A 26897-nucleotide genomic window follows, 5' to 3' on the forward strand; every position below is an offset into this window, starting at 1 on the left:
GTCTAAAATTTGTTAGGACTTTTTTTGTTACCTAACATGTAGTCTACCTGGGATATTGTTCCATGTTTGCTTGAGAAGAATGTGCATTCTGCTATTATTGGGTAGAACAGTCTGTATTTGTCTCTTAAGCCTAAATGGTCTACAGTGTTGTTCAAGACTACTCTTTCCTTATTGATCTTCTACTTGATTGCTTTATCTGTAACTGAAAACAAGGTACAATGTCCTTCTTTGCCTTTTGTTGTAGTTTTTGTCTTAGAGTCCCTTTTCTCTGATATAAGTATGGCCACTCTAATCTCTTTAGGTTCCTGTTTGCACTGAGTATCTTTTTCTACCTTTTCACTTTTAGTGTATAAATTTAGATCTACAGTGAATCTCCTGTAAGCAAAACAAAAGTGGATTTTGTTTTTTTTAATACTCATTCAGCCAGTCTATGTCTTTTTTTTTTTTTAATGTTTATTTATTTTTGAGAGGGAGACAGAGCGTGAACAGGGGAGGGGCAGAGAGTGAGGGAGACAGAATCTGAAGCAGGCTCCAGGCTCTGAGCTGTCAGCACATAGCCCAATGCGGGGCTCGAATTCAGAAACCGTGAGATCATGACAAAAGCCAAAGTCAGCCACTTAACCGACTGAGCCCCCAGGCGTCCCCAGTCCATGTCTTTTAATAGCTATGCTTAATCTGTTTACATTTAAAAGTAATTACTTTAAATGTAAGGACTTACAATTGCCATTTGTTCCTTGTTTTCTGTCTTTTAGCTTTTTGTCATTTTTTTCTCTCTTCTTTGTGTTTCACTGATTTTTCTATAGTGACATGTTTTGATTCACTTCTCATTTCCCTCTCTGTATAAATATCCTATAGCTATTTTCTTCGTGGTTATCATGGCATGTGACAAGTTGTTGCTTTCAAGACTCTCACTTTACATGTGACATCTGACAGTATAGTTATGATGTGTCTCAGTGTATATCTCTTTAGATTTACCCTAGTTCTTTTGAGTTTCTTGAATTTGTATATCCATTTCTCTTCTTAATTTTGAGAAACTTTTGGCCATTGTTTCTTCAAATAGATTCCCTGTTCCTTTCTTTCTTTACTTTCTGAGACTCCCATAATTTGTATATTGTTTTTCTGGTCCATAAATCTCTCAAGCTCTCTTCATTTTTCATTTTTGGGTTCCCCTGCTTCAGTAACTTTTGAAAGTCCTATGTTCAAGTTCATTGATTCTATCTTCTGTCTGGTCAAATCTACTATTGAGTCCTGACAGTGAATTTTTCAATTTTGTACTGTTATTCTTTAGTTGCAGAATTTGTTTGGCTCTTCTTCATAGTTTCTATCTCTTTGTTCATACTCTCATTTTGTTCATGCATCATTTTCCTAATTTTGTTTACTTGTCTATCTGTGCTGTTTTTTTTAAATTTAATTAGGTATCCTTAAGATGGTAATTTTGAATTCTTTACCTGTCAATTCACATCTCTTTTTTTTTGGATTTGGTTTCTGGAGATCTAATTTGTTCCTTTAAACATATTATAGTTGGCTGTTTCTCTGTAGGTCTTGTTTTTTGTTGTTGGGATTTGGGGATCTGAAGAATCGACCAACTCTTCAGACTTTGTAGTCTGGCTTCATACAAGGATGGCTTTCTCTATTCAGCGTGCTAGAGATTCTGGACACCTCAAAGGTCTTTTCCAGGTATGTGTCCTCTATGTGTTTTTGCAAGTAATCTGTCCTATTTGAAGATGTTTGCTGGCTTCTGCTCAGGAGCTCTCCCTTGTGTGTCTGTAACGTTGTCAATGGCTGGCTACACGAAATCACAGTCCAGGGACTCCATCTAGTGTCTGTCTATGGTACTGCAGACTCTAATGCACTGTTGCTGTTCTCAGGGGTGCTCAAATTGTCGCCCTGTTTCTGTCCATACATGCATACAAGCAAGAATGACACTCTCAGGCAGCACCCCCTACCCTGCAAAAGCCAGCTGGAAGTATGTTCAACTCCTTTTCCTCTCCAGGGAGAATATGGTAGTTGGAGTTTTCCTCGCAAAATGTGTGAAGGGTGGGGGTAGAGCGGGAATGTGCTAATGAGAGTGGAAAGTATCACCTATTTCCTACCAAGCCTCCATGTAGTTGGCTTCCCACTAGCCTGGGGTGCAGGAACCCTTGAACCAGTTTCAGGATTTCTACAGATGTATTTTGTCAGTTTGTTGTGTTAAATTTCTGTCTCCAAGGAAGAAAGAGAATCTAGCACTTCCTATCCTGCCATCTTGCTGATGTCACTGCCCTCCCCCCACTTATTTTAATCATGCTTGATACTGTCAATGTTTTCTGCAGAGATAATACCATTCTCATTTCTATCAGCAATGTTCTGCCTGTTTTACCTATAGTCTTGACAAAAGATTATGCAAACTTTGACTATTTATCCACCTGATAGATAAGAGGTGGTGTCTCAAGGTAGTTTTAATTTGCATTTCTTTTTAATGAGTGAGGCCGAACTACTTTTATATGTTTAAAAGTCACTTGTATTTCTTTTCATGTAAATTAAATGAACTTACACTTTTGCCCATTTGTTTATCAGCTATTAGTCTTAATTTTTTTTAGGAGCTCTCTCTATGTTAGAGAGGTTAGCCTTTCAAGTTGTAAGTGGCAAATACTTATCAGTTTATTACACCTTCGACTTCACTTTTGTTTTGTTTTTGTTTGTTTAAGTCAGAAAACCAGTGTTTTATTTCTAAAGCTCTGCCATATGTCTCCAGAGGGTGCCAATGATCACCTGCCACCCTGTGACACCAGGCTGTCCACATAGCCGGCAAACAGAGTCTGGCCATCAGCAGACCAGCCCAGAGAGGCACACTGGGGTGGCTCTGCCTTGCTGCTGGAACTGATAACGTTCTGCTTCAGTTCATCTACAATGATCTTGTCTTCCAAGTCCCAGATCTTGATGTGGGAGCCCATGGCAGCACAGAGTCAGTATCAGCTAGGACTGAAGCATGGCGCATGAGGATGTCCCCAGCACCTCGCATATAAAGGGAATTGTCTTCATTGAGGTCCCACAGCATGACTTGGCCATCCTTGCCCCCAGTAGCACAGAGGGATCCACCTGGAGTGACACAGTGTTCGGGGAGCCAGTGTGGCTGATAGGATTGGTCCTCAGCTTGCAGTTTGCCGGTCCCACACTTGACCAACTTGTCCCAGCCACAGGTGACAATGATGGGATTGCTGCTACTGGGTGAAAAGCACACACAAGACACCCACTCCAAATGGCTTTCATCCTGGACAGTATATTTGTATACACACCGTGTACTCCACAGCTTGATGGTTTTATCTCAGGAGCCAGAGACAATTTGCTGGTTGTCAGAGGGTAAGGCCACACTCAGCACATCCTTGGTATGGCCTACAAATATGTTGTGGTGGTACACGTTGTGAGATTCCCAAAGACAAAGAACAAACTGAGAGAGCAAACTGGCCATGTGAGGAGACGACCACATCACTAACAAAGCTGGAATGACCCTGAAGAGCATGCTGTGGAATGCCCTCATCCCTGGTCAGCTTCCACATGATAATGGTCTTATCTTGAGAGGCAGCCATAGTTAGTCTCATCCCTGGTCAGCTTCCACATGATGATGGTCTTATCTCGAGAGGCAGGTAGCATCATGTCCAGGAACTGGGGAGTGGTGGCGAACTGGGTCACTCAGCTATTGTGGCCTTTGAGGGTGCCACAAAGTGTCATCTGGTCAGTCATGGCAGCAGTGTGTGCAGGTGTCACTGCGTCAGCAAGAATGGAGTTGGACAGCTCAGAAAGACTAGCACCACAGCCACTCCTGCCACAGCCCTGCTGAAGAAAAGAGCTTGACTTCCTTTTGATGCTTTCTTTTCCATGCCGAAGTTCTTTTTCCTGTAACTTAATTCATCAATCTTTTTTCCTACTGATTCTAGTTTTGAGCCACAGTTATTCCCCTAATATTCTCACACTATAAAATAATTCAGACATACTTTCTCCTAGTATTAACATGGTTTCATGTTTTGAGAGCTCTAATCAATTTGGAATTCATTCAAGTATATATAGCATGAACTACAGTTCCAAATTTATCTTTCTCCAAAGGACTGTCTAGTTATTAAAGAGCCCATCTTCCCCCCACCGATTTGAAAGGCCACCTTTATCCTTACTAAATTTATATTTGCACATAAATCTATTTCTGGATTTTCTCATCTGCTCCATTAGTTTGCTTCTTCAGGCACCTCACTATTTTAATTATAAAGGCTTTACTTTTTTTTTTTTTCCCAGGGTTTTCTTGGCCATTCCTCCTGTTTATTTTTCCTTGTAAACTTCAAGATCAACTTTTACTACCATCCTCCAGAAAAAAATCTGTTGGTATTTTTATTAGAATAGTTTCAAGTGTATAAATAAACATAAGAGTTGACCTGTTTATGATGGTGATTCTTCAAAAACAAGAGGCTCTCTGTTCAAGCCCATTTGAGTTTTTTAAAAGGAAACTTTTCCTCACACAAGTTTTACACATTTTATCTACAGACTGGATTTTGCTTACGTATAAAGGGTATTAATTTTGTACATCCATTTTATATCTGTGACCTTACTAAATTATATTTGTCACAATTTTTCCATTATTTTCATGAGCTTTACAGAAATAAAATCATAGATTTTACATAAAAGAATAATCCCTTGTCTCAAATTTTTAAGTCTCAAATACTCTCTTATCTAAAGTTAGTAGCTAATGATCACTAATACATTACTACACGTCCTCTGCTCTTTCTCATATTTCTAAGACTGTCTGCCACCCTTTCTTAACTAAAATTCCAAATCTGAACTACCAAAAACACACAAAATAATTTGAGTGACTATTTCTGAATTCCCCCAAGGATAGTAACATACGTAATACTTTTCTAGATATATAGGTGACAAGTTAATACTTACAAACAAATGAATGCCTTAGGGCATTCTTTCCCAGAATGCTGGTTGAAAAAGGCTGTTAGACTAATTAATATTTATAAATGCTCTCACTATGGTTTTATATATGATTAAAAAATACAATTATTATATAATAATGTTCCCATTTGTTCAATTTTACAATAGATACATACGCAAACAACAAGTTAAAATCTTAGGAAACTACTTACTTCCCCCTAGAAGTACAGTTCATAAATTATAACCGTTTGATAGCCCAGCCACAGAGGAAATTATTAGGCAACACCCAAAACCATTTTTGAAAAAAAAAATCTTCATGATTTTTCATATATAGGAGTATTTGAAGATATGGTAGCTTCTTATATGTTAAAAAAAAATGCTACTTTTTACTTAATATAGTTCACAAATAATTGTCTATTTAACCACAGAATCCACAAGATTTATCAAAATCAGTATCTGCTCCAAATCCTGTATTCATTAATAATGATGATCTTCTATGATTTAGAATTTCAAGTTTATAATTTTGTTTTCATTAATGCATACTCTTTTTCATTTTATATCACTATTTATAGACATAATTGTCATTTCTAAAGTCTGGAGTTTGCCTCTACAATTTGGGGGACTTTTTTCTTCAAATTGTAAGAAACAAATATATTACTTGAAAAACTTTTACACCTAACAAAAAGATAATTTCTTTTGTTTAAGTTTTTCTGTATATTTACATATGATCATGGTAAAAAGGTACAAAGCACTACAAGGTGGTAACTCGAGCTGCAGAAAATGGATTAAAAAAAAAAAAAATTCCAGCACAGCTTCAAAAATACCACACCAGAAACAAAGATTATTTCTGCATCCTGTTTATGTATATTTTCCCATCATGCATAAGTACCTCTTTTATTTAAGTGAATTAAAAATCAAGCTACAGATCTACGTAAAGGGCATCACTTTTACATAAATCACAGTATGATTCAAAGCCATAACTAAGTGGTCAGATTTCTGACGCTAAGTATGAATCCACTTTCCATTCCAACTGAACTACTGAGAAAAAGGGAGAAAAACGACTCTGAAATCTGTTATAAGAAATGTATTTCAGAAGATAAAAAATTACACTCTCACTATTATACTCAATCTCCTACTTTTCATTGGGAAACAAAATTCATCACAGCACAACTCAGTTTCACTGAGCAATTTATAGCACCTTTTGCCTGTGTTAGAAAATGCTGAGAGAAAAACTGTCTTTTTCTAAGAAATCACTGTCACTGTGAAAGTGAAAACGGAACACTGGCAGCTTATAAGAGAGAGATGTCTATTTCCACAACATGTTCTCAATCAAGGAATATTTAGTCCCAGAAAACATATGAAGCCCTATTATTTCTTTTGCTCTTGGTGAATTGCAAATATATATAAGAATGAAGGGTAAGGAAAATTACTTCTCTATACTCTATTTTGTTGAGTCTGTAAGAATTTTCATATATTTCCAAAATCAGCTTTGGATAACTAAGCAAACTTTTAGCCAATTTGAAAAACATCTTAAGAGTGTTCTACTTACAACTATTTCATTATCATATGAACTTAAAAGTAAATTAAGTTTTGTTTTGTTTTTTAAGTTTATTTATTTTGAGAGAGAGAGTAAGTGATATGGGGAGGGGCAGAGACAGAGGGAGAGAGAATCCCAAGCAGGCTCCACACCATCAGTACAGAGCCCAACACAGGGCTTGAACTCATGAACCATGAGATCATAACCTGAACAGAAATCAAGAGTCGGACGCTGAACTGAGCCATCCAGGTGCTCCAAGTTTGCTTTCTTAACATAAAAATAGACAACTGGAATGTCTTTATTTTGTTCTTTGGAGCGACTTTTTTTTTAATTGCCCTGCATTTTAAAAAGTTAGGTTTTAAGGTAAAGTCAGAAATATTAGCTTGCCTTAGAGACATTAGGAAAGAAGCACAATTTTAAAATTGCACCACCCCCCCCCAAAATCAAGTAAAAAATAAAATTGTACCACTCCCCCACACACACGTGTGTGTGTGTGTGTACTCTAATTAATCTTCCCCTGATATATGTAAAAAGAAATATACACCTTAGATATAGACTCTTCATAATAATGAATCATTCTACGTGTTGCCCTGTACCTTGTTTTATTTATTACCATTGAATTAAGGCCTTGCTAAATAAATCATTACATCTTTCATCTAGAACCTTTGAATGCTCTAATACTGTGACCAAGCTTAACAATCAGCATATAAAGTAGAAACTCAATGTAAAAAAAAGGTCTAAAAATGACTGTAAAGAAATGCTGTTAACAGTGGTAATGTGACCTCTAGGTGTTGTGATCTTGACTGATTTTTCTTTACATCTTTATATTTTTCATCATTTTCCAAACTTTCTATAATGACTATGTATTATTGGAAAAAAATTAAAAAAAAAATTTTAATGTTTATTTTGAAAGAAAGACAGATACACCATGAGCAGGGGAGGAGCAGAGAGACAGGGAGAGAGAGAGAATCCCAAGCAGGCTCTTTGCTCAGCACAGAGCCCAACCCCATGACCCTGGGAATCATGACCTGAGTGGATATCAAGAGTCAGATGCTTAACCCACCAAGCCACCCAGGCGCCCCCAAATTTTCTTAACAATACAATTTTGTATACATAATACAAACAAAAAACACTGTTTTTAAAAAAAGGGCTCAGAATAAAAGAAAAATCCATAAGAAAACCTACAAAAATATTAACATGGTTCTCTCAGCTATTGGAACTATGAGTACTTTTTTTCCCTTATCCTTTTCTATACCAAATTTCTTGTCAATAGAATTGTTTCCGTTATTTAAAAAAAATGCTTTTAAATTCACAATTTTCACTAAATTCTTCAGCCTCTTCTCTCAATAGCCACAGCATGTTCCTGTTCTACGTGAAAACTGGCTATCCTATGAGGGCACTGTTCCCCTACAGCGCTGTTTTGTCTCCCATACTCCGTGTAATACGGGAGTTTATGGTGAGGTAAACATCCTCCTTGTTTATCACTTCCACTTCTAGATCTTTGCTCCTCTTACTTCCCCTCCCCCCCCCAAATATAGTTCCTTTAAGACACAGGCCATCAGATTATTCACCTTCTCTCCATCTTGACTACCAGTGCTACGATCCTGGATAGGTCCCCTTGGTCACTAAAAAGTGTAGTCATGGGCTTATTCTCTTTCCACCTCTACCTTTTTCATTACTCTTAGTTTAAATACCCAGGTGGGCAAGCCATCCAGCACACTTGGCCTCTATATGATGGGTTTATCCTGGATCCACCCCTACAGTCATACCCTACACCTGCACATCCCAAGTTCAAGCCTCTCACAACCCGAGCCTCCCCTGCTCGCTGCACTCACCCTCCTACCAGAGCTCCAACCCGCTAACAATCTCACTTTTTCGTCTCTTTTTCAGCATCTATTACCACCTTTAAATCTTCATTTCCCACCTCTGTAATACCTGCCGTGCTTCTTTCTCACTCTGTCAGTACTCGTCTGACAAAACCCCAAACCAGATGAGTCTGGCTGTCTATCCCACACTTTTGACCAAGTAGCTGAGCAAGACTAGAGAAAAACACACTAGGCTGGTTGTTTTCACTTTAAATTCAGGACCCCAAACTTCAGAGTTGGCCCTCGGTGCTGCCAGGCAATCACACTGCTCCCCTTTACAGCAAAAAGCCTTAAAAGGGAGTTGACTACAGCGGCTACCTCCATTTCTTTCCTCCCCAGTCTCTCTTGAAGCTCCTCTGAACAGGCTTTCCTTCTCATTACCCTTCTGAGTGTCTTGTCTAAGTTACCAATCATCAGTCACAGCAGCACATAACAGGGCTGATCACTCCTTCCTGTTTGAAACACTCTTTTTACAGGGCTCCTAAGACGACGTGCATTTGCATCTCTCCTCCCATCTCTCTGGCCAGTCCACTTTCCACTCCTTTAGCTGGAGTTACTTCCTGTGCTCCACCTTCCAGGGTTCAGTCCTCAGACCTCCTCTTCTCTTTACCAGTTCTCATTCTCTGGGAAAACTCATCTGATCTCATGGTTTAAAGTACCATTCATAAGCAGCTGACACCCAAAGCTATATCTTCTATGCTCACTTCCTCCCCAAACTCTAGATACTCTACCGCTGTGCCCTGAACATTGCACTTTAGCGACACTGCCCTTCTCACTGCTCCTTACACACATCAGGCGGGTTCCCACTGTACTGTGTTTACCTGAAGTTCCCTCTACCAAGAATAATCTTCCTCTGATCAGAACCCTGACCCTCTCCTTCGCTTGTAAGGTCTCTGTTCAAATGTCACTTTATGCAGGACTTTCCAAGCCCTTCTAAAATAGCACCCCCTTCCCCTGCTTCATAGAACTCACCCTGGTAAGATATTACATTATCTATTTGTATGTTCATCTGCTTTATTGACTAGAACCCCTATTAGAACATAAGCTCCATAAGGTTGGGTATTTGCCTATGGTGTTTACTGTCTAAAACATTTACTGAATGATGTTAAGATATGTTAAAGTTTTCTGCTTTATCTCCAAGAGGTGAGATTATGAGAACATTTCAATAGATAGGTTGCACATTTCATTAGTACTTGAGTTTTTCAATCAAATCACTTGTGTCATCAGAACAAAGGAAACAGATAAAAATGTTAAAGTTTAACAATGAGAAAGAATCAAATTATATGAATTTGAGACTATATATTTTAAACTAGTGAGAAAAAGTTTTATAAACATATCAGTAGAACTTAGACAAGAATGATATATAGACTTTATATTGAAAGTCAACTGTAGCTGATTGGTTGTGGCTGCTTGAAACACTATATTGAAAGGGACCCTGAAGCTAAAGTGGGTTCTGCAGAAAAGAAGGATGTTTTCCAGAAAAATGGAAGGGGCGGGAATTGTGATTCCTGCCAGATAAATGCCACTCCATGACTTTAAATCTTTATGTGTACTGTTTTCAATTCTTTGTATTTAGCTCAGATCTCCCAAGAATTCCTTATTTGTACATCCATTGCCTATTTGAGATCTCTTTACAATGGTCTAATGAGAGATCTCAACTCAGTCACAAGCCAAACAGAACTTTTGGTCTGCAGTGCTCTTCAAAAAAACCCAAACAAACATAACTCTTCCCTTAGTCCTTCCTCTTTCATAAGGACACCTTCATTCCCTAGGTTGCTAATGTAGAAACTCTAAGAATTACCCTTGATTCCTCCCTCACTTAACCATGCCCTAAACATTCATATCCATAAGCAAATTCTATTAGCTCTAAGCCCAAAGCATTTTCTAATTTTATCTGTATCTCTCCAACTCCTAGATGAGTACCTCAGACCAAGCCACCATGGTCCCTCATTTTATTGACACTAATAGCTTTCTAGTTGGCCTGCCTTTTTGTACTCTTGCCCCCTAATAACCCATTACCTACACATCAGCCAAAGTAGTTTTTTAAAATACAAATCAAATAATAATGTCACTTCCCTATGGTTTCCCACTGCAGTTAAAATAAAACCCAAACTCCTACCCTGGCTCATTTTCCTAGGCCTATCTCTCCCAACTTTATCTCAAACCACTTTCCTCTTACTCCCTATGCTTCAAGTCATATTGGCTAACATTGTTTTCACTACAGGGCTTTTATACTAGCTGTTCCTTACAGAATGCTCTTCCTCTGACAGGCTTTCTTGTGACATTCAGATCTCAGTTTAAATGCTACCTCTTCAGAAGACTTCCTTTATCACTCAATCTAAAGTAGCAAGCCAATCACTATCATCCTATCTTAACTCTCTGCACACTACAAATAACTACTTGATGTTTGTGTAGTTTATTAATTTGTTTGTTGTCTCTCTCTCTCTCTCTCCAACTATAATGTAAGATACTGTGAAACAGTATCTTATTACCACTCTGGTGACAGGGCCTATTTAATAAATATTTGTTGAAAAGGATTTGTGCAATTTTGCTTTGTTTTGGTTTTAGCATATATTTACTTTGTGGGACAGCACAAGTGGGGGTGGAGCAGAGAGAAGGGGACAGAGGCTCTGAAGTGGCCTCTGCACTGATAGGCTGACAGGAGTGAGCACAATGTGGGGGCTCGAACCCATGAACCATGAGATTATGCATGACCTGAGCCAAAGTCAGACGCCTAACTGACTGAGCCACCCAGGTGCCCCTGATTTGTGCAGTTGTTTTTAATGTGTTATATTTCAGTAAAAAAAGTTGTGTGTATGTATTTTTATTCATATCTGTTGGCTAACGGAATGGGAATAGAACTAAGTAAGAATTCCCTATTTGGGAACAGAGAAAGTAATTCTCCAAGGTTGAAGAAACATGAATTTATTTTGATTCAAATCCAAAATAGACAAACTTTTAAAAACCTGGCAGAGTCTGGTACTGACTATACAACAGTGACAAAACAATTTGCCCTCACAGAGCTTAAGAAAGAATAAACAGGCTATTTCAACTTGTTGAGTCAATGCAGTGAAAGGAACAGTCAAAGGTGGTACAGGTAGGCATATTTAACTCAGCCTGGGAGGTGGACAATCCCGAAATCCTTCCTGAAGGAAGTGCAGTTTAAAACTGAAATCTGATCTGAAGGATGAGCAGTTGTGATGGATGTACTTGCGGGGGAGAGGGAGACAGGCACTCAGCATAAGAGTATTTTGGAGAAAGGAAATATAGTCAAAGCACAGAATCCAGACAGCTCATAACATATTTTCAGGAAACTGAAAGTAATTTGCTGTGGCTGGAGAGCAGAATATAAATTGAGAAAGGGTTAGAGAAAGACTGAGAAGTAAACAGGCTATCAAGATGCCCCACTGAGGAGTTTGGACTTTATCCTGAGGGTAAGAAAGCACCACTGAAGAATTTAAAGCAAGATAATATTTCCATGCACCAGAATCTTCATTTAAGAAAGATCATTGTGGGAGCACCTAGGTGGCTCAGTCGCTTAAGCTTCTGACTCTTCATTTCAGCTCAGGTCATTATCTCACATTTCATGAGACTGAGCCCCAAGAGTCCGGCTCCATGCTGAGTATGGAATGTGCTTGGGATTCTCTCTCTCTCTCCCCCTCTCTCTCTGCCCCTCTCCTACTCTCTCTCTCTCTCTCAAAATAAATGAATAAGAAAGAAAGAAAGAAAGATAGATCACTGTGGCCACAGGATGGAGAAAAGTATAGAGGGAGACAGAGAAGCCAACCTCTTCGAAGTAGTAATTGATAGGAGAATTAGGATAGTAATAATGTAGCCAAAAAGAAGCAATTATTAAGATCCTACTCTAGGAAGTATTAAAAGCCACTAAAACTTATAATACAAAACAAAATGAACATACAAATAGAGAGATACAGATATAAGTTACCAAATCTATCAGTAGTTAAGTTTCATAGAATTATGTGACATATCAGCTGAACTTTCAAGGAAGTATAGTTAAGATTTCCAAAGATGAAAAAACTTCTGAACTTTTAAAGACTTTTACATAACAGAGTTGCTTCCTGGTACAAATAATTTGAAGAAATGTAAAAAATAAGCTGCATATTTAAAATCTATATCCTTTTTTTAAGGCAAGAACTTCAAAATTAATATTTATGACTAATTTACAATATTATAATTCCATCATAATTAGGTATATTCTATTCAACCGCAAGCTATAAAAATCACAGTCTATCCTCTAGTGATCATTAGAAATCAAGTTTTACCAGCAGTAAAATTATTACAGATAAATAAAACAAAAATAGTCAAATCAAGGTATATGTATACATAATTACTAAATATATTAAACAATTCAAGACTGAAATAAAGGCACATATTATTCCATTATTCTGATAAAAATTAAACAAATAATAAAATATATTTCAGAGTGAGATAAATCTGAGATATTACACAATTTAATTTAGCAAATATTTACTGAGAATTCACACACACACACACACACACTTTTACATATACATTAGAAAAATGGTAGGCAATAAACAACTAAGAGACAGATCCTTCCTAAAGAATTTTATAAGTCTAATTGGGAGACAGATATATGTATACTTCAATAAGCATTTTTATAAGACTTCGGCAATGATAAGATGACTTTATGAATTAAATAGCTGTAGAAGAGACTTTAACATCCTTTTGCATCTGATAACATAAGATATAGAATCAGATTCTAAGTATAGCTAAAACATTTTATATTTTCAATGTTCTACTCTACAGATAGAATATTGGATTTAAAAAAATTACTACTAAGTTGAATTACAAGCCAAAAAGATTAATTGCTAAATACCCAAAAGAAATGTCAAAACCTAGGCAAGACATAAATGGCAAACAGAAAAAAATAGGAAGATGAGAAGAGAAATAATCTACATCGGAGTTTGTTAACGGCCAAAGAGAAACCAATATAATAACAATTTGTCTTTTAGATCTGTAATTTAAGTAGCACACTAATCACCTCTCATTTTAATATCTGAAAGTAATGTATAACACTTACCTCACAACTATAAGCATGGCTATCAGGATTGAACAGATAGGATCTGCTATCATCAGACCAAAATTTTGCATCATGATGGCAGAGGCAATTACACCAATACTCCCAAGTGTATCTGCCAGAATGTGTAAAAATACACCTGGAAACAAAGCATAATTAAAATCAAAACAGTATCTTCTGATCAGTGAAAAATACAAATATTTCTTAAAACTATATTCTTCATTATATATATAAAAAACTAAATACCAATTAGAAAATCGGGATGAATGTAGATTCATTGTTTAGTAGTGAATAATAGGGAATTGAAATAATCTTCACTTTTTCAAATCACCAGGGGTTAAAATAGCTGATTCATAAATCATACTTGTTTTTCATGATTCTTAGTATTTTGGTACAACATAAATGAAGAAGAACAGAAACAAGTTGATTTTAAGCACATTCATCTCCGGTTAAGAGAGTCCATATATTAGTTAACAATTTGTTAGAAAAAAATTGCATTAGGCTGAAAGAATTGTTCAAGTAGCATTGTTTACAACTAGGAATACATGTACACACAGAGCCCTCTGCTGGTAATTAAAATTATTACTACTTGAGACAAGAATTTCCTTTGGATCGTAACTCTACAAATCCTGACATACTTATTAATTATCCTGAGGGTTTTGTTACCTAAAACTACACATTAAGCTCAAACCTGATGTGGAAGAAAGTAGAGATCTGAATATTTTAAAGTAAATACATTTTTTAAACTTTCAATAAATAAAAACTAGATTGGTAGGATATTGATATTCTAACCATTCAAGAACCTAGATATAATATTGTGACATTGTGATTTATAAGAAGAAATACATATTTGGCCTTCATCCCTGTTTCTAGAAAAGCCCTGGAACTTCCCAAGTGCCAGCAACAAAGGTGTCTCTTGTTAATGTTAACATACTTTTGGGCCCCACCTGAGGATGGGGGCTGGCTGCCAAGAGAGCCAATCTGTCCTGTGATCAAAGGATTGGAACTTCCAGTCCCAAGCCACTGACCTCTGACCTCCAGGTATCAGAGAACTGCTTGCTGGTATGAGAGTATATTCTTCATTCTTCCATAGGAATTGTGCACAGAATCTTAGCTGGAGGTCAGATGTGGGATCAGAACCAGAACCCACTTCTAAATATTAACATGTAATAATTGACCTTTGATTATTAAACTATTAAAAAGTATCAAGAGATAAGTTTAAAATACATTATTTCTTAAAAAGACTAACAAAACAATAAGTTATTCAACATTTAGATCTTTAATAAGTAAAATTTACTGTACAGCAAAACACTGTTCTTGAAACAAGCTTAAACCATGTTACTAAAAATAGAACATTTTAAAATAGCATTTGCTCTATCTGAAAAGAAATACTTAATATGTAAAAAGCATATGTCTACATTAGAAATACTTATTCTACTTCCTTATTATTCACTGGACAATTGAAGGCAAATCATTTATTTTTTAGGTATATACCATAGATTTATTAAACTTGAAAACACTTTCTAATAATTTAAAAACAGACTATTACTGAGTCCAATCAAATCTTAATGTGCTATAGGAAAATATGCTTCAATTCATTTACTACTGTATAATTTTATATCGAGTATTATACCAAATACAATTTATCCCTCAGTACTTAATATATACTTTTTCATTCATATATAGACATTTATAACTACTCTTCAAAAAGCTAATGGTTCTATTTCCCATAACGAAAATATTATGCCAAAGCATACTCATAGAAAAAAAAATCTGTTGCTCTAGGGTGTTTCAAATAGCAAAGAATTTAATAAGTGTCGAGCCCACATTAGGTTAAAAAAAAAAAAAAAATGGAGAAAAGTGTCCATCAAAGTAGATTGAAGGTACCTAAGCTTCAAAACTCTTATGTGACATGTGATGTCAAGCCTTTATATTCTTTAATTAGTGTCTTAGTAGGATCAGATGTAAAAATGACTGTAAATACTAAAAGGAAAAAAAAAAAGTATCATTTGTTCTTGATTTCTCTTCCACTAAAAAGTCCCTGACTACATCTTATGTTCTGACCTAAAAACTGGCTTTTTTTTTTTAATGTTTACTTATTTTTGAGACAGAAAGAGTGTGAGTGGGGGAGAAAGAGGGAGACACAGAATCTGAAGCAGGATCCAGGCTCTGTGCTATCAGCAGAGAGCCCAATGCAGGGCTCGAACTCACGAGCTGTGAGATCATAACCTGAGCCAAAGTGGGACACCCAACTGACTGAGCCATCCAGGCGCCACAAAACTGACTTTATTAGGAAGTGTCATGAATTTCCTAAGCCCTTCTTACTTTGTAATGACTGTTTCAAGAAGAATAATCACTAAAGAGAGAAATCTAAACTAGTATGTTTAACTTATATAAAAGTTGAAAGCCTTAGAAGACCTGGTAGGATACTGAAATGTTTACTGTCCAAGAATATAGAAAGCCAGAGTTCATACTGAAGAAGCTGCAAATAACCAAAAAACTTGGTTATGTCAGTTTTCATGTGTGAGTAGCCACACGGAAACTTTTAATGCCAGTTATCTCTATCCTTCAGCTATCTACTGGGCTGCAGCAGCCATTGGAAATTGATGGATACTCAGAAAATATAAAGTAATTTTCCTAACAGCTTGTATAAAAGATAATTAGGAAGGCAAATCCAACCTCCCTTCCCTCAACTTGTGATGATTTCCAAAACTAAAATAAACTCATATTATCAAGGCTAATTTATAGCATTGGATATAGATGCATTACATATGCATGATTACAAGCTATTTCAGCAAATGCTGTTCTAAACCAATTCTATATATTTTGCAAATGGAAAACTAGTGACTAGAAGACACATTTAAGCCTCCTGAAATAAACTCCTCAGTATGAAGGAGCATATTCACAGTGAAAAAATAAAAAGCAAGAGCTCTATCAAGAAATAGTGAAGAAAAATAGGTGCAGTAGAGATTGGATCACGAGCTATTGAGAAAGTCAGATTAAAGTCAAAAGTTACTAAAAGCAGGAAGGTGGGGAGCTGGGAATTTGGAAACTTTGACAATGAAGTCTAAATGGAAACTCAGAGCCAAAGATTGGCTCACATCTCAAAAACAAACTATCATAATTCATAGACAAAATTGATTTTCTCTGCCTTGTAAAATTTTGTAAGGTATCATCATTTGATGCCTATGAATATGACAAAGGTCTCACTGTGCATTACATGCATATTTTAATATAACAGAGTTAAGTTTTTAGAGCAGTTTCACATTCATAGCAAAACTGAATGGAAGGTACAGATTTCCCATACACCCCTGTATTGGGCATAACATTCCAAACTGTCAAAATTCCCAGCAGAGTAGTAAGTACATTTGTTACAAGTGATGAAACTACACTGACATGTCATTATCATTCAAAGTCCAACTACATTAGGGTTCATTCTTAGTGTTATACATTCTAAGGGTTTGGATGCATTACATTTTTCCTCTAAATTTTTCCACAACGTAAATACATACTGAATACTGAATTTGGAAAAAATATTTAATCATCCTATGAAGGCAAATATATTACTATGGTGTTACTATAGCCATTGGCATGGGTATAATTTATAGTTAACTACTAAATATTAAAAAATTGTTTTTTTAATGTTATTTATTTATTTATTTTATTCTTTTTTTTTAAATTTTTTTTTCAACATTTATTTATTTTTGGGACAGAGAGAGACAGAGCATGAACGGGGGAGGGGCAGAGAGAGAGGGAGACACAGAATCGGAAACAGGCTCCAGGCTCTGAGCCATCAGCCCAGAGCCTGACGCGGGGCTCGAACTCACGGACCGCGAGATCGTGACCTGGCTGAAGACGGACGCTTAACCGACTGCGCCACCCAGGTGCCCCGTTTAATGTTATTTATTATTGAGAGACAGAGAGACACAGAGCGTGAGCAGGGGACGAGTAGAGAGAGATAGAATCCAAAGCTGGCTCCAGGATCCGAGCTGTCAGCACACAGCCCGACACAGGGCTCAAAGTCACAAACTGCGAGATCATGACCTGAGCCGAAGTTGGTCACCCAACCAACTGAGCCACCCAGGTGCCCCTACAGTACTAAATATTTTAATCTTCTTATTAAATCTAAGAAAATAGGCAAAAGTAACAGTTAAAAGAATATCTGCTAATATACCTAATAGTATATATTTTAAAAATCAGAAGAAAAGCTAATATTTTAGACACAAATATTACATTATACACTTTTCTTAAAGGAAATTTCCAGATAGATCAACACAATGAAATCCATTTCATAAAACAGAAATATACAAATTGCTTGTCATACCTTGTAAAATCTGTCTGCTGGGTCCTGTTGTTTCTTTTAAAGAGGGACCATCTGTAGAGAGTTAAGTTAAATTATTTTAAAATATATCTTCAATTCCTGATTCAACTTTTGCAATTCAGAGAACTTTTCATTCAAGTATATCATGAAGGATGCATGACTATACAGCCACATCAGACCTACAAAATTATTTTTTTAATTTAATGTAGTAACTGAATGGAGATAGACATGGGCATTTTAAAAATACACAGTATTTAGGTCATTATTATATTAAGCAATCTAGTAAAAGACAGTAAATTAAAAACACTGTGAAAGTCTTCTACTACTCGTAACATACCTTATACTACAGCTTGCTACACTAATATTACAACTGGAAAACTCAGACAAAACAAATCTACTGCTTGAAGTTACAAGAAGTCGAAGTAATGAAGCCAGGACAGCATCCAGGATAACTGGACTATGGCAAACAATAGTTTTCTAACAGCTTCTAAATGGATGTGGCAAGCTTTTCACAGAGAAGAGATAAAAATACTTTTTCATTAAGACTTTATGATGAAAAAAATTTAACAATACTGTAATTTCTATACTTACTCTGAAGATACTAAAGCAGAAAATATAGGTAAACAATCAGCAATATTGAGATCATGAGGAGGACTGATAAGCCTTCTGATCATGTCTAACAGAAAGCTTGTCTGGGGTCTTGGTTCTTGGCCCATAGTACCTAAGAGCTGACATATCCTTACTACAGCTTTGATAGAGACTGTAACAATGCTTCAGAAAAGGCATAAAAGCCTAAAGCTGCACAATGATTTCTGTCTGGATATGGCACTGCTATGATGGCAGAAAGATGCAGCCACCTTAAAAAATCATGCTGACAGTCAAAAGTGTTGACTATTCCAAAACTCCAGCTCCCTAATCAAGGCAAGGGATTTGTCTATAGGTAGTAGGTCTAGATAAGGACAGTAATTTTTGACATAATTATTTGGAAGGTATATAATACTATACTAATATAATGGCTATGTAAAACAATTAACTCCCATCTATGTAAAATCTGACAGTACTTCTGGACATAAAATTTGTTATCTGTGGTAGAGACTGGGTAGTTGTTTATCACCCACTTCTTTGGTAAACAACTAAACTACATTTCCCAGGTTCCATTGAGTTATGTGATGTATGTGACTGAGTATTAAACAAAGAAATATGAGAGGTAAACCATTTCCAGGCTTGTAAGAATGTCCCCCGCCTCTGAAAAAGAATGTCCCACATGATCTTCTATGTAGTTTAGCTCCAGGTAGATGCAGAGAATCCATGGGAGGATTCCAAAGGTCAAGAATCCCAGAAATGAAAGGAACCTGGATCTCTAGACTGAATGAGAAACAGTATCCATCCTCCTTTACCCCATCAACCCAAGAGCAAGATATAAACTTTTACTGCTTGAGTCACTGAGACATGAGTAGTTAAAGCAAGCAAGTTAAAAACCAGCTAGCTTTACTGACAGTAAGCATTCCAAAAAATATGAGGCTCACAGTATTTCCCAGTGAGACTACAATGTCTCTCACAGGCAAAATGGAATCATGGCCCTATTACCTTCATATCCTTAGATTGACTAATATATACTGAAGGCAGAAATAATAGTCAAGAGAAGATTTTGGAGTCAGATTTCCTTGTGTTTGAAGCCTAGCATTTCCTTTTACTAGTTACTATGATATCTATGTGCCATGATGTCCTATAAATTCTTCTTTGCCACTTACGTTCTCCCCTTGGCAAAAAAAAAAAAAAAGGCTACCTTTCACCTATTTAGAATCTTACTACAGTGCATTGCCAAAGGCATAAATAAAAAAAAATTCTAGAGCAACAAACAAGTGGTGAATTGCAAATATTGGTGTTAATATCAGAAAAGTAATAACTGTAGATACTACCTAGCAAATCCTTTTGTAAGCAACGTGATTTCCAATTCTTTACTTTTTAATAAAATGTAGGGATTAGCTAATGAAACTGCCAATTTATAGATCATCAAAAATAATTTTTGATAATAGATCATTGCGTTAATTTTTGGAATGTAATTATTTAAAAAAAAATTTTTAATGTTTGTTTATTCTTGAGAGATAGAGACAGTGCGAGCAAGAGAGGACAGAGAGAGAGGGAGACACAGAATCCGAAACAGGCTCCAGGCTCTGAGCTGTCAGCACAGAGCCTGACGCGGGGCTCAAATCCACAAACATGAGATCACAACCTGAGCTGAAGTCAGACACTTAACCGACTGAGCCACCCAGGCAACCCTGGAATGTAATTCTGAAGTGTTCAAAGAATAGACTGAAACTGCTACAAACAGAATTTCTTCTATATAAAGTTTCTTAGTACTTACATTATAAAGCTAGAAAATAGGAACAGAACTATTGCCCAAATGTGTTTTATGCTGTCATTTATCCATATACTAATTGAGAAACAAGGAGCTCAAATCATCTCATTAATATATGTATTTCAAGAAAAATATTGTTTATGATTATGTATTATCAAAATTTTTAAAATAGAATTATTTTGATTGACTTTTAGTAATAACCACAGTAACTCCATCCAAAATAAATGCTAAGTCTTATGTTTCTAGGACATAAAAAATTTTAATTTATACACATTTTACTGCCAAGAACTATAATACGAGGTCAATTAATCACACAAATATAATCCATTAGTATAAAATTCTGGAATGAAAATAAAACTTCAAGGAGAAACAGGATGTTATAAAATTTATAACTATTTACCTGTTTTTGCATGAGTGAGAGTGTGTCTCAAATCACTAAGTTATTTAGAGTCCAATGAATATATTTCAGAGTAATACAGAAGTTTCATTCTAAATATTATCAATAAGATACCTGAAATCATATTCCTTGCCATTATTTAAACAAGTAATTTTTTAGGAATCATCTTACTGTGTGAGGAATACACAATGTTTCAAAATTATTACAGGATGCATGTAAGCAAAATCTTGGGAAAGCAAGGTTTTAAAACATACCAGTGTAAAATCAAGAACATAAGAGGGGTGCCTGGGTGGCTCAGTCAGTTGAGCATCTGACTTTGGCTCAGGTCATGGTCTCAGCTCGTGGGTTCGAGCCCCGCGTCAGGCCCTGTGCTGATAGTTCAGAGCCTGGAGCCTCCTTCAGATTCTGTGTCTCCCTCTCTCTCTGCCCTTCCCCTGCTTGCACACTATCTCTCTCTCTCTCTCTCTCTCAAAGATAAATAAAAACATTTTAAAAAATTTAAAAAAACAAAACAAAACATAAGAAACAACAAGTGTTGGCAAGGATGTGGAGAAAAAGGAACCTTGGTGAATTGTTGTTGGGAATGCAAACTAGTGCAGCCACTGTGGAAAACAGAATGGAGGTTCCTCAAAATTCAAAAACAGAACTACCACGTGATCCAGTAACTGCACTACTGAGTATTTATCCAAAAAAAAAAACCAAACCACTAATTCGAAAGGATATATGTATCTGTATGTTTACTGCAGCATTATTTACAACAAATTATGGAAGGAGCCCAAGTGTCCATTGATAGGTGAATACATAAAGAAGATGTAGTATATATACATACAATGGAATATTATTCAGCCATAAAAAGGATTGAAAACTTGGCATTTGCAACATGGATGGATCTAGAAAGCATAATGCTAAGTAAAGTAAGTCAGTCAGAGAAAGACAAATAACATAGGATTTCACTCATGTGGAATTTAAGAAACAAAACAAATAACCAAATGAAAAAAAAAAAAAAAAAGAGACACACCAAAAAGCAGACTAAACTATAACTAGAGAACAAACTGATGTTATCAGAGAGGAGGTGGGGTTGGAGGATGGGTAAAATAGATAAAGGGGATTAAGAGTTCATTTATCTTGATGAGCACTGAGTAATAAATGGAATTGTTAAATCACTGTATTTATTGTACACCTGAAAATAATTTAACATTGTATGTTAAGTATAGTGGAATTAAAATACAAATAAATAAATACTAAATAAAACATACCAGTGTAATAGTACAAAAATATAGCAAATTTTAGAGACTGAAAAATTAGGGACTTAATATTCAATCTCTAAGAACTTTTTTAATTATCAAATCAAAAGTTTGAGGATTCTATGTGGCAAGTACAGATAATACTTAAGCATATAACTTGTTGTCAGAGCAGCTTATATTAATCTATACTCTGAAATTTCACAGATAAATTATTTAAAATATAATTTAAAAATAAAAATTAAGTTGATAAATACCTTATAACTTAATACCCAATGCTATATAAGTTAGCACACAAGATTTCTAAGAGAACAAGGAGGCAAATCAAAAATTCTGCAATGAAAATGAAAAAAATTGAAAACCCCTATAAGCCCACATATAGCACAAAAGGCTTGATCATATTTAAAAAAAATGATTTTCATTTGCTAAAAAACAATTGTTTCTGATTCACTGACACTCATTTAAAATAGTGGCACATAGTATAATATATTCACTGAAAAAAAAGCTATATCCACTGCATTATATTGAGTTAATTTCATCATATACTAAAAATGAACTAGCCCTGTGAACCATTTAGTCTGATTCATTAGAAAGGAAGTTGATTACAAGACCCTTTCAAGAGACTATTTCAATGAAAAGAGTGATCTACACAAAATCTCTGTGTATTTGGAAGGCTATCCATTTGAAAATCTTCTGGCTGTACTCACCATGAGAATGAAAGTGTCCATGTCCATGAGCATGATCATGGCTATGTGAAGCACCATGTTTCAAATCATGACTATGGCAATGATCTCCATGGCCATGTGCCTGATCCAGAACACCATTAAAAAGGGAATGACTGTGTCCATGGCCTAAAAAGTAGTTAGAACAAAAGGTATGTAAACGTATACTACATAAATGATTACAATAACACTGATATTAGTGAAAAGAACTAGCTCTAAAGAGATTTAATTAAATAAACATTTACTTGCAAGAAGTGTTACAGTGTTAAAACAATACTGAGTTCCTCCTACCATGGAGTATAGGAAGGAAATAAAAGTACAGAGGCAAGTGGTAGACTTTATTGATGATGAAAGTAAGTGAGGAGTACACAGAAATATTTAAAGAGATTACAGATAATGTTATTCATTCATACAAGAGGAACACACTATGTTATAGGCACTGTTCTAGGCACTGGGGATAAAGTGGTGAAGAGCACAGACAAAAATCTTGGCTAAAACTTTGCAAAGTACCACTACATATACTCACAAAGATAAGACAAAATGTATGCATATGGTCATTTGAGGCAGAGAAGCTGCTGTATTTGTTCAAAGGATCAGTAGGGGCACCTGAGTGGCTCAGTTAAATGTCCGACTTTGGCTCAGGTCATGATCTCACAGTTTGTGGGTTCCAGCCCTGAGTCAGGCTCTGTGCTGACAGCTCAGAGCCTGGAGCCTGCTTCAGATTCTGTGTTTCCCTCTTGCTTTGCCCCTCCCCTGCTCGGGCTCTGTCTCTCTCTCTCTCAAAAATAAGTAAACATTAAAAAAAAAATTTTTAATAATAAAAAAAAAGGATCAGTAAAACTACATTATAGCAAGTAGAATCCTTAGAAAAAAACAAAATAATGCAGAATCCTCTCTCCATAGCAGACCTAAAACTACTAAACCATCAAAGAAATGTCTTATACAAGCTATTGCAAAGCACATAAGAACACTGGATGTTACCCAATTCAAAAATATCACTAATATTCACAAAAATCTTAAATACCAGTAAACCAAATCCAGCATCGCATTATATGGAAAATCACGAATAATGGGGAGATCAACTCCCAAAATGGTGGAGAGAGGATACTGGCAAATTAGTTCTTTCATTTAAAACAATAAGAATACAAGGGACACATTTAAAAATCAACATCAGAACTCTAGCAACTAACCAAAACCACAAAATGAACTAAAAAGCACCCATCCAAGAAGAAACTACCAAACCTCGGTAGGACTACAGAGTTTCTACTGTTTTTACTTGGGGCTACTCCCATTTCACCTCCTGCCCTAGCTCAGCTGAAAGCAGCCAAAAAAAGCCAGCAGCACTGTAGACAATGGAGAGATCGGATTTTTTCCAGAGCTCTGTGAAAGCACCATCTCCAGAGCACAGTCAGTATTTTGTACAAACTTGCAATTCTTTAGAAAAATCTCTATCCTCAATGTGGTGACTATTAGACTCAGAGGTCAGCTCTAAAAATTTAACAGCCACACGCTGCAGGAAAGCCATTAGTCCAAGAAAGTCATGCAACAAGAGAAACCAACAGTATCAGCAACAACAAACTTTGAAGGGAGAGGTTGAAGTAATGATACCAGAGTCATTATAATATAAAATGTCCAGTTTTCAACAACAACAAAAATTATAAGACATGCAAAGAAGGAAAGTATGCCACACACACATGAAAAAATGCAACCAACAGAATATGTTCCTCAAGGGGACTCATATTTTGGACTTAATAGACAAAGACTTTAAACCAGCCATTATAAATATGTTCAAAGAAATAAAGAAATCCATATCTAAAGACTGAAAGTGTAACAGTGATGACTCACCAAATAGAAAATATCAATGACGAGAAATTGTAAAAAAGAACCAAACAAAAACTCTGGAGTGAAAAAATACAATAACTGAAATAAAATATTTACTAGAAGTGCTCAACAACAGAGTTGAGCTACAATAATGCAAACCTGAAAATGGATCAACAGAGGTGTTCCACTCTGGTTTTCCAACAGAGCAGAAAAAAAGAAAATGAAGAAAAATAAACAGCCTTAGAGACCTTGATGTATGGAAACATCAAGTGTACCAAAATAAGCATAAAAAGAATCTCAAAAAAAGAAAAGAAAGTAGGAGACAGAAAAAAAAATTTGATGAAAAATATTAACCACACATTCAAAAAACTTAGGAAAATCCAAAGAATATCCAAAGAATAAACTCAAATGGAACCATATCTAGAACCACCATAGTCAAATTGATGAATGCCAAAGAGACACTGAAAGTTGGAGACCAGGATAAAAAATAACTTACCATGTATAAAGAAACCTGCATAAGATTAACTGGGGACTTCTCCACCAAAACCATGGAAGTCAAAAGCCAGTGGGACGACAAAATCAGAATGTTAAAAGAAGACTCAACTAAGATATCTAAATTCACCTCTCTCCTTTAAAAATAAAGGACATATAAGACATTGCCACATCAACAAAAACACTACCTGCCAATGAGATAAAAGGACACTAAACAGTAATTCAAATACACATAGAGAAATAAAGAGCATTGGTAAAGGCAATTATAAAAGAGGATGAATGTATTTTTAAATTGGTGACTCATTTCTACTGTAGGTTTTAAGAGACAACTGCATAAAGTAATAATTATAAAACTGTACTGATGGGCTTACAACATAAAAATACGTAATTTGTCTGACAATAATAGTACAAGGAAGGCAGGCGAACGTGGAGGTGTATTGGAGCAAAAGTTTTGTGTATTACTAAACTACTATTAATCTGAACTAAATCATTTTAAATCAAGATACTACTTGTAATCCTCAGGGCAACAATTAAGAAAATATTCAAAACTATACAGTAAAAGAAACAACAGAATTAAAAAGTACATTAGAAAGTATCCATTTAAAAAATAAGAGTCAGAGTAACAAGAAAACAAGTAACAAAAAACCAAGAAGTAGAGTAACAAAAAGGACTGAAGATACAGAAAACAAATATTAAAATGGCAGATGTAAATCCTACCTTAGTAATTACATGCAAATTGTTTAAATATCCTAATTAAAAGACAGAGATAGAATTGATTAAAACAAATATGATCTAGTTATATTGTCTATAAGAGATACATGTTAGACTCAGACACAAGCTGAAAGTAAAAAGAAAGAAAAATACACCATGCAAGCAGAAAAAAAAAAAGAGAGAGAGAGAGAGAGAGAGAGAGAGTGAGCGTGCAGGGGAGAGCTGGAATGGTTATCATAATATCAGACAAAATAAACTGTAAGCCAAAAGTTATTGTGAGACAAAAACAGCATCATATAAAAACATGTTCAATCTATCAGGAAGATATAATGATTATAAACATATTGCACTGAACAATATAGCTCCAAAATACATGAAGCAAAAAATAATTAACTGAAAAAATATACAATTGAATAATTATAGTTGGAAACTTAAATACCTACTTTCAATAATAAATAGACAACTAAGCAGAGGATCAACAAAAAAAACCCAGAAGGTTAAACAACTATAAACAAATTACACCTAACATCTGAAGAACAGAATACATATTCTCCTCAAGTGCACATGGAACACTGTCCACAGAGACCAAATGCTAGGTGATAAAACAAGACTTAATAAATTGAAAAAAAACCCTGAAATCATATAAAGTGTGTCATCTGATCACAATGGAATTAAATTAGGTATCAATGACAAAAGAAAATCAAAAGTAACACTCTTAAATAGCTAATAAGTCAAAGAAGAAATCAAAAAGGAAATTGAAAAATACTTTGAGGGGTTCCTGGGTGGCTCAGCCTGTTGAGCATCTGACTTTGACTCAGGTCTTGATCTCACAGTTGGTGAGTTTGAGCCCCACATCGGGCTCTGTGCTGACAGCTTGGAGCCTGGAGCCTGTTTCAGAGTCTGTGTCTCCCTTACTCTTTGCACTTCCCCTGCTCATGTTCAGTTTCTCTCTCTCAAAAATAAACATTAAAAAAAAAAAAGAAAAAAAAAGAAAAATACTTTAAGATGAACAAAAATGAAAACATGAGCTACCAAACTTATGGATCATATTTCAGCAATGCTTAGAAAAAAATTTGGCTATGCTAAAAACAACAAAAAAAACAAAAAAACAACAAAAAAAAGCAAAAAACCAAAAAACCCTCAAATTAATAATCTCATTTTCCATCTTAAGAAATTAAAAAAAAAAACTAAAGGCAAAGCATAAAGACATAAAAGTATTAAAGCAGAAATAAAATTTAATATAGAGAGAAAAACAATGGGAAAAAAAATCAATAAAACCAAAAGGGCACTCTTTAAAAAAAAAAAAAAATCAACAAAATTGATAAACCTTTAACAGAACTAATCAAGAAAAAAAAAATGACAGAAGGCACAAATTACTAAAACTGGTAAAGAAAGGTCTTCACTGCTGACCTTATGGAAATAAAATAATTTTTTTAAAAAAACATACCATAAACAAGTAAACAAAGAAGA

General features: G+C 35.4%; 1 protein-coding gene and 1 pseudogene across 1 annotated transcript in view; both read right to left on the reverse strand.

Moving 5' to 3' along the window:
* SLC30A7 (solute carrier family 30 member 7) overlaps positions 1 to 26897 on the reverse strand; it is an 81967-nt gene that overhangs the window by 31423 nt on the left and 23647 nt on the right. The window contains exons 6-8 of the mRNA XM_047870398.1: positions 22389 to 22532; positions 17688 to 17738; positions 13367 to 13502 (exon numbers count right to left, since the gene is read on the reverse strand). Coding sequence (XP_047726354.1) covers positions 13367 to 13502; positions 17688 to 17738; positions 22389 to 22532 — 331 coding nt within the window. The remainder of the gene's footprint in view (positions 1 to 13366; positions 13503 to 17687; positions 17739 to 22388; positions 22533 to 26897) is intronic.
* Positions 634 to 23807, reverse strand: LOC125172400 (receptor of activated protein C kinase 1-like; annotated as a pseudogene).

Source organism: Prionailurus viverrinus, chromosome C1 (genome assembly GCF_022837055.1).
Source record: "Prionailurus viverrinus isolate Anna chromosome C1, UM_Priviv_1.0, whole genome shotgun sequence".
Lineage (NCBI taxonomy): Eukaryota > Metazoa > Chordata > Mammalia > Carnivora > Felidae > Prionailurus > Prionailurus viverrinus.